The sequence below is a fragment of the Aquarana catesbeiana genome, linkage group LG13 (genome assembly GCF_042186555.1).
Source record: "Aquarana catesbeiana isolate 2022-GZ linkage group LG13, ASM4218655v1, whole genome shotgun sequence".
Taxonomy (NCBI): Eukaryota; Metazoa; Chordata; class Amphibia; order Anura; family Ranidae; genus Aquarana; species Aquarana catesbeiana.
In genome coordinates, this window is record NC_133336.1 from 161353387 (window position 1) to 161369052 (window position 15666).

The 15666-nt window shown below is 38.1% G+C and overlaps 1 protein-coding gene across 1 annotated transcript in view; it reads right to left on the reverse strand.

Annotated features, from left to right (window-relative positions):
• Positions 1 to 2009: 2009 nt before the first annotated feature.
• The window catches only part of FUT8 (fucosyltransferase 8), a gene marked incomplete in the record, with an annotated part of 204138 nt that continues 190481 nt past the window's right edge, over positions 2010 to 15666 (reverse strand). Inside the window, 1 exon segment of the mRNA XM_073608564.1 lies at positions 2010 to 12462. Coding sequence (XP_073464665.1) covers positions 12145 to 12462 — 318 coding nt within the window.

Here is a 15666-nt window from a genome sequence, read left to right on the forward strand (position 1 = left end):
TTCACACTATTGAAAGCATCTGGTCCCGCTGTATTATCTGACCTTCAACTCCTTCTCCCTCCCCCTTCCCCCCCCCCCCCCAATTTCCTTCCCCCCAGTTCCTCTTCCTCCCCCTTTCCCCCCCCCCTCCCTCCCCCCTTATTACTTCTGCTCCTGCACACTGGTTTTAATCCTAGAGCTATGTCACTGGTACCCCTTTAATGCACTCCTTTTTTTCTTTTTTTTTTTTTCTTTACCTTGTGGTTTATTGATTTCTATAAATCAATGATTCAATTGTTTTACTTACCAGAGGCTGTTCGCTATCCCCTGTGTTCGCCGCGGGGGGAATTATATGGGACTATACACTCCCACAGAGAATGTCTGAACGGGTGAGCCTGCCCTTTTTGTATCCAATTTGTATGTAAATGTTTTATGCATTATGACTTTGCTGCAACTATATTAAGAAGCTATCATGTATTTGCAGACCTGTTTGTATTCATTATATGCATTTCATGTTACTTTTTAGACTGTAATCTCCTGAGGAAGCGGTGAATACCGCGAAACCGGTCGAGAAACTAAGTCATATATGTACCCCCTGTTATTATTGGGTGCAATTCGTATGGTTGTATAGATTGCTCTTGCTATGAATTACGACTGTATGTGACACTGTAATAATTTTTAAACATTGTTTTTCATTAAAATATATAAATTTTATTATATTACTTTTTCATTTTCACTTTTCCTCTATCAAATTCTTGACTACCTTCAGTACCGCTATAGTCCCCCCTTGTTTCCCCTCGTGTGTGGAGGGTTGGGACATCCGCTGACAGAAGCAGCTAACTACGGCTGTTCCCTACTCCCTGCCTTTTTCTTTGTACTAGACATTTGGGATGATGGTACTTTTACTTGGTAATTTATTTATTTCAATGTAGGTGCTCTTCTTTATTTTTTTCTGCCTGGTAATCTAGCACATGATACACTTCCAGTCCCTTCACGATTACACCTACTTTGCAACTTTAAGGAAAAAGCAATGGTTGCCACACAAACAGGAGTTCCAGGATGCCTTTTGTTGTAACCTCCATTACAAGGTGCATTGATGGTACTAATAGTTTAACACAACAAATAAGGATGTTTGCGCCTTCTTTTCTGTTCACACATGAGACAAAGACACTGAAATACTAGCAAGATCAATGGGTATTTTCTGGACTTGCAAATGTTTTGCAACTGCCACATTTAAGGACTCGTAAGTGCCAATATATTTCATTTTTGTTTTTGGGTTTAAATACATTTTAAGGGTTCACCTACTCATTAAAGGGGTTTTCCTAAGGCGAAATTCAGTAAAACAAATACTGCATCTGTGCGGCTAAAATAAAATAAAGGCTACTATCAAAGTAAAGTTGTGTATGATTCAAAAACCTTGACTTATAGAGCTAATCTAAAAACATAGTTCCAAAAACAGACAGTCTATGACAAGTCCTTCCTTCAAGGAAGATGCTCTGTGAAAACAAGAATTTTAGATTTCCTCAAAAACATGTATGGTTTTTCTATGGATTTAAGATTTAACCCTGGTCCAATCAGCATGGGATCCATGAGCAGATCCCCGGCTGAATAGGAACCGAATATGACAGATGTCAGTTTTTCTTTTTTCACATCTGGGCCAATCAGTTGCTGCCCAGCAGACATGGATGGGCCCATGATAGTTCTAAGGATGGCCAGATGTAAATGGCCTCCGGTATTTGTTTACATCAGGCTAACTCCAATTGATCACGTTTAGGTCTGGAAAAACAGGAAAGGCCCTTTTTCATTTTTTTCCCCGGACCTGGATGGACACAAGTCCGTTTATATCCACTTGTCTGCAGCTTGGAGCTTCTGATCATGTCTGCCTAAAAAACAGACAGGCAAAACCGATCAGAAAGCCTGTGTGAAAGCACCCAAAGGGTAAATGGTAGTTTTTGTGTGTTACAGATGGTCATAACCAGCCTTTCATCAAGAACATCCACTGCAACAAATGTAAAAATATAAACAGGCAATAAATGTGTATTCATTTAATGACAGCTCTTACATTAATCTGTTGATAATGGATTCATTTCACCCACATCAAAATTGCCATTCTTCAGGAAAAATAAAAGTAATAAACCACCTTCTACCTAGAGACAATCTTAGGAGAGGGACAATAGTCTTCACAATTATTTAGATACATATAAAACAGCTTAGTTTTCTTTTTTTCAGAAAAGAATAAAAAGGCACAGATTTGTAGAGTAGTCATGAGACCATTTACAAACGTGTCTGAAATAAGAACTGTCTTTAGACTCACACAGCAACCATTTTTAATTTTCATTCTCCAAGCGTCATCAGAATGACTTCGCTAAACACAAAGGGAATATGGTAGTTTCCTCATCATAGCCGAATTGATCATTTTTACAATTGAATAAGTATGTATTCAAATATTTAATTGAACAGGTAAAGTAACATTCACTGGATATTAAACATCTTTACAGCATTTGTTTTTAAAAAATCATAAAAACTATTGTTCAGGTTATCACACTTAAAAAAACGAACTGGCATAAATTGTGAGGTTCTATAAAGTGTTTGAGACGAATAGAAAAATGGAGCCATTTGAGTCAGAGGTACCATACACTTCATGATAGAAGATGAAATCAGGCAAAATAAAAGGTCCCCCAATGGTAAAATAATGAGGACTGTACCAAAAGTAATGCAAAATGGGCACATTCCCCCCCCCCCCAAAATACATAGGTAGGGCAAATTTAACTTGTGTGTAGAGCAACACTCTTCTTTCGTTTTCTCACTGTAGGCAAAAGCATTGTGCTGTCATTGAGTTCTTGACAAAGGAAGGGAGCAGGCCATCCGACATTCACCGAAGGCTACAGAATGTTTAAAGAGATGACACCAATGAAAGGAGCAATTTCTTGTCATTGGTGCAATCAAGCATTTGCAATAACTGGCAATGAGTCTTTCACATTGCTGTGAAGCAATTTTGGCCCACTCTTCTTTGCAGAATTGTTTTAATCCAGCCGCATTGGAGGGTTTTCCAGCATGAACAGCCTGTGTAAGGTCATGATACAGCATCTCAACTAGGCCACTTCAAAACCTAAATTTTGCTTTGTTTGAACCATTTGGAGGTGGACTTGCTGTTGTGTTTTGGATCATTGTCCTGCTGCATAACCCAAGTGGCACTTGAGCTTGAGGTCGCGAACTGATGGCCGGACATTTTCCTTTAGGATTTTCTGTTAGAGCTTAGAATTCATGGTTCTATCAATTATGGTAAGTCGTCCAGGTCCTGAAGCTGGAAAGCAGCCCCAGACCATCACTCTACCACCACGTCTGACTGTTGGTATAATGTTCTTGTTATGAAATGCATGTAACGGGACGCACACCTTCCAAAAAGTTAAATTTTTGTCTCATCACTCCACAGAATATTTGCCTAAAAGTCTTGGGGATAATCAAGATTTTTTTGGCAAATGTGAGATGAGCTTTTGTGTTCTTTTTGGTCAGCAGTGGCTTTGGTCTTGGAACTCTCCCATGGATGCCATTTATAACCAGTCTCTTTCTTATTGTTGAATCATGAACACTGATCTTACCTGAGGCAAGTGAGGCTTGCAGTTCTTTAGATGCTGTTGTGTGTTCTTTTATGACCTCCTGGATGAGTGGTCTTCGTGGCCTTGGAGTAATTTTTGAAGGCCGGCCACTCCTGGGAAGGTTTACCACTGTTCCAAGTTATCTCCATTTGTGGATAATGGCTCTCCCCATTGTTCACTGGAGTTGCAAAGCTATAAAAATGGCTTTGAAACCCTTCCTAGGCCGATACATGTACATTACGTTGTTTCTAATCTGTTCTTAAATTTTTTTTAGATTGTGGCATGATGTGTGGCTTTTTGTGATCTGTTAGCGTGCTTCACTTTGTCAGACAGCTTCTATTTATGTGATTTCTTGATTCTACAGGTCTGGCAGTAACCAGGCCTGGGTGTGGCAAGTGAAATTTAATTCAGCTTTCCAAAAAATTGTGGTTAATCACAGTTCATTCATGATTCAGCATGGGAAGGGGCAATTACTTTTTCACATAGGGCGAGGCAGGTTTGAACAGCCTTTTTCCCTTAGTAAATGAAATAATTTAAAAACTGCATCTTAGATTTACTCGGGTTATCTTTGTGTAATATTGAAATTTGTTTGATGATCTAAATCATTTAAGTGTGAGAAATATGCAAAGAAATAAAAAAACCAGGAAGGGGCAAATACTTTTTAACAGCACTGTAAGTAAACACTACAGATATATGTGCCTAGGTCAGATTACATGAAACGGGTCTACATCCACTTTAAACCCTCTTCTTTAAACCAACCCATTCAGTTTAAAATAGGAATGAAAGGCAAAACATTTGTAATGCCCTCTGTTCTCAGTTGCATAAGAGCTGGGGAGAGGAGAAGTAACAGTACACTGAGCCATCCCAGTAAATTGATGTGCAGGGGTTTTATGTTATGTCAGCAGAAGAAGACTGATCATTGGAGGAGGGCACACCAAGTTTCTAACACAGCTAGAGAACTGACCTTGATGTGTTCTCCTGCTTAGTGTGGTCAGTTTTTAATAGGAAAGCAGAGGGACTGGCAGGAACACCAGGAATTTCACACGAAGGAAGCAATACAAAGAAAACAGGATACTTTTTCATACACGTATATGGAATAGCAGGCACATATCACAAATATGAAATGTTGGGTTTACATATTCTTTTAAGCCCATATTTGCATTACTTTCAGTACAAATGTGAAAAAAAACCCAAACAATTCCTCACTTGTGAAATATTTATGTATGTGCAATGAACAGTTAAATAGCTCTTACATCTAAGTGAATATAGCCTTTTTTCTTAGTGTGGTCTTAAATCTATTTAGAAACACAGTTGTTACTTCAGACACGAAAAATTGAAGACAGTCCTTTTGCCTTTTTCCCATAGAAAGTAAAGGTAAAGCTGACTTTTGTTCTCTCCAGGATCAGGAAAACCTAAACAGGTAAAAATATGGTCATAATTGTGTAGGCCAAATCTCTAAAAATAGACAGTAGGGCCAGTGTAGGGTCATGTTGCATGAACCCTAATGGCCAGTTTCGTTATGTCAAAGACCCTATTATGACCACTGCACCATTAGTGTAGAACAACAATGTAATAAAAGGCATCCATATTTAGTTTAGTGCCGTTGATACACATTTTTCTACTGAAAATAATGCCAATAAAACTGCTAATGAAATAAGTGGCTGCAGAATGAAATGTATGAAGCAATTGAATTTAGTCACAACGTACATTATAGACAGTGTTAAAGGCAATATTTTATAACACACAGTTTTGTGGTCAGCTAGAACAAATTAAACCTTTAGGGCATGTGACCATCACTTAAGGAGTACAGGTGATTACATTAAGTTAATAAAATGTACAGGCATTCTTTACCTCATTTACCTTACAGGTGGAAGCACAATAAATAATATAAAAGTAGAAGTAGATCTATCATGGCCTGAAATATGTGCACTAAAAAGTACAGAATAGTAAAATAAAATTGTATTTACACAATGAATGTAGTTAGAATTTAAGGTATTATCCTTTAACAATAACAATTTCTCAATGTCTCAAAAAGCAAAAAAGTGATTTTTTTTTATACATGTAGTGCCATGTTTCTAATGTTTACAGTGTTTTGGTAGGGTAAAATTATATGTACATGTGGATAAGAGGAGCTAGGTCTAGGGTTACTTAATTCAAGCATGCAAAATATAGTCTTTCACAACCCCCATTTCAAAAATGATGGGATGCTGTGTAAAATCAACATAAAAAATCCTAATGCAATGATTTGCAAATCTCATAAACCCAAATTGTATTCACAATAGAAAAGAGAGAGAAAATTTAAAATTAAGAAAAAAATAAGGTAATTTTTCAAATTGATGGCAGCAACACGTCTCGAAAAAGTTGGAACAGGACCACGTTTACCACAGTGCAGCATCCCCTCTTTTAACAACACTCTGTAAATTTCTGAGACCAGTTGCTGGAATTTGAGAGGAATGTTATCCCATTCTTGCCTGATATAGGATTCTAAGTGCTCAACAGTCCTGGGTCTTTGTTATATTTTTATTTCAAGATGAGCCAAATATTTTCAATTGGTGAAGCGTCTGAAATGCAGGCTGACCAGTTAAGCACCCCGACTCTTCTACTACAAAGCCATGCGATTATCATAGATGCAATATGCAGTTTAGCACTGTCCTGCTATAATATGCCAGGCCTTCCCTGAAAAAGAGGTCATCTGGATAGGAGCATATGCTGGTCTAAAACCTGGATATATCTTTTAGCATTGATGGTGCTTTTCCAGAAGTCCAAGCTGCCCACTCCATTCACACAAATGCACCCCATACCATCAGAGAGGCAGGCTTTTGAACTGAGCACCGATAACAAGCTGGAAGGTCCCTCTTCTCTTTAGTCCAAAGGTTGCAGTGACAATGGTTGCCAAAAAGAATGTGAAATTTTGATTCGTCTGACCACAGAATCGTTTTTCAATTTGCACAGACCATTTTAAATAAGCTTTGGTCCAGAGAAGACAGACGTTTCTGGATCATGTTCATATAGGGCTGCTTCTTTGCAAGATCGAGCTTTAACTTGCATTATTGGATGGCATGACGAACTGTGTATGACAGTGAATTATGGAAGTATTTCTAAACCTACGCAGTCATGATCCAATATTGCATTTCGGCCTTGTCCCTTGCGCACAGATTTCTGCAGATTTTCTAATCCTTTTGATATTATGCACTGTAAAGTCTTTGCAAGCTTACATTGAAGAAGATTATTCTGAAATTGTTCAACAATTTTTAGACACATCTTTTCACATATTGGTGAACCTCTGCCCGTCTTTACTTACTCAATAAGATGCTCTTTTTATACCCAATCACGTATGGACTTGTTGCCAGTTAACCCAATTATTTGTAAATGTTATTCCAGCACTTTCTTGTTAGTGCAACTTACTTTCTAAGCCTTTTGTTGCCCTGTACCAACTTTGAGCCGTGTTGCTGCCATCAATTTCAAAATTACCTTTTTCTTTTATTAAGATTGTAAATTTTCTCAGTTTAAACATTTGACATGGTTTCTATTGTTAATAAAATATGGATTTATGAAATTTGCAAATCATTGCATTCCGTTTTTATGTAGATTTTACACAGCGCTCCAACTTTTTGGGAAATGGGGTTGTATTAAAGATGGCCCCGGTCAGGCTGCTTTCAAATATGAGTTGACCAATTTGGAGAACTCAGATAAACAAGGAAAGTGATTGAACAAAGCCACACCAATGATATTAGAATCTGAAGGTATTTATTCATTTGCAGATATCCACAGTAACAAGTCAACACATACCCTTGTCATCAGGGCTTACAATACTGTAAAAGTTAAACAAAAATGGATTTTTCTGGAATAATTCCTTTAAGAAAAAAACACTAGCTGCTGAAGGGTTTCCATTAACAAATACATACCCCATCATTTATAGTTCTAACCAAATCTCTTTTCCTCCATCGAGTATTGTAAGCCTTAATGTAAGGAATATACACATTTTACCCATCAGCTTGTTACTTTGTATTTCTTAAATGAAATGAATGCTTTTGGACTCAAACAAATGGAGTGTTGCTATAATCCACATTAAATGTGTCCATCATCTAAGGGTGGCCATAATCGAAATGATAATCAAAACCGATGCTCCAGGCATCACTAGTAATAACCAGGCAGCTTCTAAATATCATTGGCACTCATTTTATTTTATTTTTTATTTCAGGTACTTATATAGCGCCGTCAATTTACACAGCGCATTTTACATATACATTGTACATTCACATCAGTCCCTACCCTCAAGGAGCTTACAATCTAAGGTCCCTAACTCACATTCATACATACTAGGGACAATTTAGACCTAGATCCAATTAACCTACCAGCATGTCTCATTTAAAGCATTTACAACATGTTATGAAATCTCTGTGAGCAATAAGAAAGCTTGAGACATCTAAAAACAGTTTGTCATCCTCTGCTCAACTCCTATATGGCCCAATAGTCCTCTGACTATTGCAATAGATGATTACATTGTACTGTATGTAAAGGAAACATTTTTTCTTTTAGTATTGGAGTGGGACTGTTACACCATTTGTCAAGGTTTAACTGCAGTCCAGGGTCCCCATTGGGGGAATGAATCGCTTAGTTCTGGTGACCACTGTCCCAGAGACAGAAAGGGGAAGTCCTATATATTAGAGTTGTCACTAGTGTGAGAGAAAATCTTACCTACTCTGTGTAGTGGTTTGCATGGAGCAGCCTTGATCCTTCTCTTCTCAGGTGCCCCGCTGGCGGAGAGCTGGAACAGCAGCTGCTCTCGTGCACATCACTGAATCTAGATCGGGCTTGGGTAAGTATTAGGGGGGCTGCGGGGAGCTGCATATTGAAGGTTTTTTTTACCTTCATGCATAGAAACCTTCAGTCTTTACAACCACTTTAACAACTGTCTAAGAGGGGTATTCATTTCACTGTTGTATCTCCAAGACAGGAAGTGAAGGAAAAGCTCCCCAGCAGGACCAAGAAGAAACATAACCTGATAAAGGTTTTAACCATTCCTTCATGCATGCATCCACAACCAAAAACAAATCTTTGGCTGTGCATAGATTTTAAGTTAAATCATAAAACAGTATTTTCTTTAAAATTTTAATGATTTTTCATGGAGCACTAAAAACTGAACTCAATGTCCTCAGAAAACATATAGGCGGGTTAAACAAATATTGGGAACACCAGTCTTACAGAGCTGTAGGATACACTAAAAAAAAAAAAAAAACAAGTGTCGTTATCTTTAGTTTATTTTTGTTGTCTATACTCCAAGTTATATGACTGTGTTACACATTCATTAATCAGCACTTAGCACAAGTGGTTAGTAAAATAGGTGACTTATCCGACCCAAAGAGGACAAACTGTTGGTGCCTATTTAGCTGGAGTGTCTATAACAATAGCCTAGTTTCTTTGTTCTTCTAGGGCAGGCATCCCTAAATGGCGGACCGCGGTCCAGACCTGGACCGAGCGACAGTCTTGTCTGGACCACCATGGCATTTAGCTGCATGTGTGTTCTCTCTCTTCCTCCGCAACTGCTATTATCTTCATGGCAGGGCAGAGGGCGGGAGGAGCGATCGGTATGAATTTGTGGGGGGGAGCTTTTCAAGTTAACAAGTGGCCAATTGGTTACTATGACAGGGGGCTGTCCTAGCAACCATTTAAAAGAAAATAGGAAGCTTCCGCCCTTCATCCAGACCAATCGCTCCCCCTGCCCTCTGCTATGAAAGGTAGTAGGACTGGAAGGGGAGGGGGAGGGATGACCACACTGATGTAAAGGTTAAAGGGGCTGTATTGTTAAGGTGGGCTATGTAAAGAGTGGAATGCTATGGAAAGGGGGACAGAGCTGGAACAAAGGTGCTGCAATGTAAAAGGGGTGCTATATTATAAAAGGGGGGCTGCTATGTAAAGGGGGGACTTTTATGTGAAGGGGGCTGTAATGCAAAGGGTCACCTGTGTTTTAAACAGGGCCTGCGATGTAAAGGGGGGCTGCCAAGTAAAGATGGGGGACTACCATGTGAAGGGAGTGGAACCACAATGTAAAGATGGGGGACTGTGATGTAACAATGGGAGACTGATGTAAAGATGGGGGACTGATGCAAAGGAGGAGACTGCGATCAAAAAGGGGAGAGACTGATGCAAAGGGAGGACTGTGATACATAGGGGGGGAACAATTTTGTAAAGGGAAGCTATGATGCGAAGGAGGCTGTGATGTAAAGAGGGAAGCAATGTCTTTACAGAGGACTGTATTGTAAAATAGAAGATTGCGCTGTGATGTAAATAGGGGGACTGTGATGCGAAATGAGGGGCTGTGTTATGAAGGGGACTGGGTAATAGCACAAAATAGGAGATCGGACCCCTACTGGAAGAATCATTTACTGACCGGACATCGATGAATTTTAATTCAATACCCCTTTTCTAGGGCAACAATCTCCAGGATATTGACTGCATACACAAAGCAAGAACAGTGGCTGAAAACTGAAACTATTTTATCTTTGGTTTAAGCTCTTGCATGGATATTGGCTTTGTAAAGTTCTCTACAGACTGGTTCTGTGAAAAAAGGTTCTTCAAGGTGGTATTTGGGATCAGCAGTTCTTTGATGTTTGGCCACAATCCTTATTCCGAAGGTTCTTGTCATTTGATTTCAGCTTTTGACCACTGTTGCTCTTGAAACACAAAACATTTTGGCTGTTAGCATTACAGAAGCTTAAGCTAAAAAGGCATCAATAATGTGCCCCTAAGCCACCCATTTTAGTTTTTAGTTCAAAATTACACCGCACTAGTATATACTGACATCCATCAGCAACTCATTCGTCCATGTCTGGGTCACCAAATAACTATAATAGTACTCTAGCAGTCGTGCTGTTAGAAAAATATACCCATCAGAACCAGCACTTACCAGAAACATCACACCAACTTTTCTGAAGGCCAGTAAATGCTTGTGTTCTTTTTAATATCAATTTTACAGACCACTTTTTGCCTCTAAGAGGAGTTTAGAGACAGGGGCGTTTAGGAGGCAGAAAAAAAACCCCACTCCCAGCAGCAGCAGTACCGTTTTGGCAGAAAAACGCTTGAAGCACCATAAATGCTTGTTAACACTAGGTGCATTTAGTGTTAATTAAATTCAAAGGACTAGGATAAATTATTCTGGCCAACAAAATGAATAAATGCCCGAGCACTTGACGCGCCTAACCGATTTACACGCGTCTTTTTCTGCCAAAACGCTGCTTTCAGGAGAAAAGGAGTCTAGGAGAGATGGCCAAACATCCAGTGTGCATGAGGCCTAACTGTTATTAAACAAAACATGTAATACAATGGCATCAGCCTATTAGGCACACACAAAGAAAAGGTATTTTTGCAAATGTTACCTAAACAAAATAAAATAATCTCCTCTAATACTGGTGATGCCATTATTTTGTCCACCCCCTTTATGACATATACAGATAAAACTGCTATTTCTTCTGAAGATTTGGATTTTTCTAGAGAAGAGAGCTAAATCCTTCAGAGGTCAATATTATGCAACAAAGGACCAAATTCACATTATATTATAGGCTACAAACATAAAAGAAAGGCCAAAAGATAGGTGTACATATTAAAGTACTCTTTGTGACCAAGGAGAACATTGTTGAAACATTTTTCTACTTAAATAATTGCATGGTCCAAGTGGACAATTTTAGTTCATTTTCACTTAGGTTTTGGAATACTACCACTTAGAAAAGGACGGCTACTTCCCCCATCAACAAGGGCTTCCACACAGTCTATCAAAATTCTATCTTCCACATATGGTAAAAATATGAAAACAGTAATATGTACTTTGCAAATACTTTGTGTAACATTACACAAGTATTTAACGTAGGCAAAATTCATTAGTTCCCAAACAGTTTGAAAACAATAAAAATATATCAATTTGGTATTATTTAATTGTTATCAAAGACAATGAATGCCAAGAACACTTATTTAAGAATCAGCTCAAAGTTTTTGTACAAAAAATAATCCTCCTACAGTAACAAACAACGAATGGCTTTGTTTGTCTGATGGACCATTCATTTTACTAAACAATGAAGAGACGTATTATCAAGGGGACTCCTTTCAGCAAATATTCTTGCGTAAAATAATCGAATTTCATTATGAATCTTGGATAGGAGTAAATCTGGTGTTCAAAATGCACAGCAGTTCATCCTGTGCCCGATTCTCAATGGCAAGTAACTTACTGGTCACAGGCACCTTTTAAAAACTTGCACGCATAAAACATCTTCACACCACTGACTGTCCAACATGGTGGTCCTAAACATTTGTGAGTCACTGTCTGTTATGAACAGGAGGCGAGCATCATGTTCTATGCTCAGCCACAAAGCAGACCCGTGAGTATCCTCAAACTTGTATGTTTATAGATTCTCTTAATAAAAGATCTCTCAACATGGTCAAGGAACAACATGGTTTAAAATTCCCTTCGTCATATTTCATGTGAAACAGCTGCTTTATTCACATATAAATTAAAATGGCAGTTTTGTCTTTGAACAGCTGCAATGGCACATCATTTTCAAGAATAAGTCATCTGCTCCTATTTATTGGCTTCTGGGTAAGTGGGATATTTCACAGTCTCAATTTTTTCCTTAACTTTATAAGAGGGATATAGACCAGTTCTTCCTAGTTTGCGGTTAATGCCTTTTGAATAGCCATCCCAGTGGTTTCCAGCTACTCCGATAATGTCCCCAGGTTCCATAGGGATTTCTTCAGGGTTTCGAGGGTGGTGGGGATATATCGCAATTTGGTTGTGAGCATTCTGTCCTCCAAAATAATAAATATCATCCAAGGAGTGAAAGTTGGCTGAAGCATCTGGATGAAGTGTTTGCATGATTTCATAGGCAACTCGACAGACCTATACAAAAAAGATCACAAAAATAGATGAACGTCAGTACATTCAGAATTAGAAAAATAAATACGCCACCAGCTATTGAATTTTACATTTTTAAAATTCTGTTCTGTAAAACTGCTGTTCTACAGAATTTTCTCAGAAATGTTAATTCTTACAAATATGATTGACTCACTGCTACTCCCAGTTTTTCTCCCATATTAACAATGGATCCATCATATGCCAAAAGCAGGAACACCCTCACACTCAGTAGTTAAGAAGTGGTAACTAGCTTATTTTGCATTCATTCACATATAAAATATTCTTTATGTTAGCCTAATTTATATGTATTCGGCGCCATAGCAGGAAACAATTTTATGTATTTATAAAGAAAATGTACCTGAAAATAATGTGTTTCTTATTGTCATGCTATAGTTCCCTTATTTACCACTAGCATCTTGTTCGAGTCATCCTTTCCCTTACAAGAGAATGAAGATTGATAGATTTTTAACACTTACTTCAAGATGAGATTAAAGTGGTTGTAAACCCTTACATATACCCAGTGAACTGACTGGCCTTTGGTGATACACAGAGATTAAACAAACCCTCCTACATAAGTTGTACCTGTTTATTTGTAGCCATCTTACCTCTACAGCTGTTCAAAGTTCATCATTTATAAAGCTTGTTTGAGCTGTCAGAAAACAGGGGTGGGGAACTGAAATTACACTGTTCAGAGCTCAGTAAGGAGACCTCAGAGCCGAATGGAGGGAAGGCTGTCAGTTACAGGCCATGTGTAGGAAGCTCCCTCACTGTCACCTTTTTCCTCCTGGTGTCAGGAAAACTTATCCGAAGTGACACATGAAGATAGAGGAATAAGGCAGCACTTGACATGATGTAGCATAATGAATATGCTTCTTTTATCTCCATTTCTGAAGAGGTGCAAGTCAACTCTAGTTTCTCAGCTCTTTCACAATATGTGATCAAATGTCAGTACTAGTTAAACAAGTATGACATTTTAGACTTGTCAAAAACGTAGACAGTAAAAGCAAGGTTCTTGGTCATTGGACAAATAGAAAGTGTAAATTGTTTTGTGGTCCTAGTTCCTCTGCCACATGTCTTATATCCAAACTATTTACCTAATTGTTTTTGGGAGTTTCCATCACTTGGTAACATTAAAAGCATCTGTGCGTACAAATACCAACTACTATATGAATGTCCCCTATGAAACTCCCTCAAATATGTGTGCATGGATATGTGAAATTATATATATATATATATATATATATATATATATATATATATATATATATATATATATATATATATATATATATATATATATATATACACATACATATACATACATACATACATACACACACACAAACATATACACGCATATATATATATATACACACACACACACACACAGTGCCTTGCAAAAGTATTCACCCCCAGCTTTTTACCTATTTTGTTACATTACAGCCTTTAGTTCAATGTTTTTTTTAATCTGAATTATATGTGATGGATCAGAACACAATAGTCTGAGTTGGTGAAGTAAAATTAGAATATATACATAAATCTATTTTTCAGAAATAAAAAATTGATAATTGGCATGTGCGTATATATTCACCCCCTTTGTTATGAAGCCAATAAAAAGCTCTGGTGCAACCAATTACCTTCAGAAGTCATATAATTAGTGAAATGATGTCCACCTGTGTGCAATCTAAGTGTCACATGATCTGTCATAACATATACACATCTTTTTGAAAGGCCCCAGAGGCTGCAACACCTAAGCAAGAGGCACCACTAACCAAACACTGTCTTGAAGACCAAGGAACTCTCTAAACAAGTAAGGGACAATGTTGTTGAAAAGTACAAGTCAGGGTTAGGTTATTAAAAAATATCCAAATCTTTGACAATCCCTAGAAGCACCATCAAATCTATCATAACCAAAAGGAAAGAACATGGCACAACAGCAAACCTGCCAAGAGACGTAAGCACACCAAAATTCACGGACCAGCCAAGGAGGGCATTAATCAGAGAGGCAGCACAGAGACCTAAGGTAACCATGGAGGAGCTGCAGAGTTCCACAGCAGAGACTGGAGTATCTGTACATAGGACGACAATAAGCTGGACGCTCTATAAAGTGAGACTTTATTTCAGCTGCAAAATTATTTCCAGGAAGCGTTAATTTTGATGATATGTTTTTCGTATGCGCAAGCAACTATATATGTTGCATTTATTCAGGACAACAAGAGAGGAATTAATTGGCAGCCAAACTTGGAGTATATGTGCAATATCCGGAATTTAGTCAGACAGGCACTTTATTATATGGTAGTTTTATATCTGGTAGACGATCGGATGGCCGGAGTGGCAGAGTGAATTGCGGCAGGTTTGATGCCTATGGAGTCTTAAAGAGCCTGGTGGGAGATCATCTGGTGTCCTAATACTGAGCCCAGGGGTGGCTCCAAAGCGTGTTTGGACACAGCTAAACCCTGTGTCACACGCTCTGAGGTGAGCGCAACTACTTTGGGGGTCACCAAGGCACATCTGGGCACTGTGGTTCTACGATTTGGTTTTCATGTGAAGCACCTCTATGCACTGTAGTTCACCTTTGGAATCTTTCTCCACTACACATCGCTGTGTGATACGGTTTTGGAAGATTTTTTTCACGTTTAAAGGACTATTATTACCTTAAGGATTACATATTATTTATTTATGCTTTTTTACCGCTCATCACTTGTATGATTTATTGCAGTCTTTATGTAATAGTTACTATATTTGTAGTGCATGTTTTTTTCACTTACCATTATTGTTTATAAGAAGGTTTTATTTGCACACTGCACTTTGGATTGAATACATGCATGGCACTTTGATACAATTTTCAGGCACATTTATTAGTTTCTTATTTTATTGATTAGTATGTGAACAATTTATTTATTTTTTGTATGTGAACAATTTATTTATTTTTTGTGTATGAATAAGATCACTTACCACTAAGCACAATACATTTGAAGTGTGATATCCAGTAACACAGTGTATTTAATTATACAGGACTATTTAATATTCGGCACAGTGTGCTCTTGGATGTGGTATATAGTAGCACTATTTTCTGGTTATACGGATTGGTTTGGGATTTGAAGCACAGGCATTGGGCACCTTTATGCTGATAAGGTGAATGCATATATAGATTCATACCTGAGCGCAGCGCATTCCTTTTATTTACAC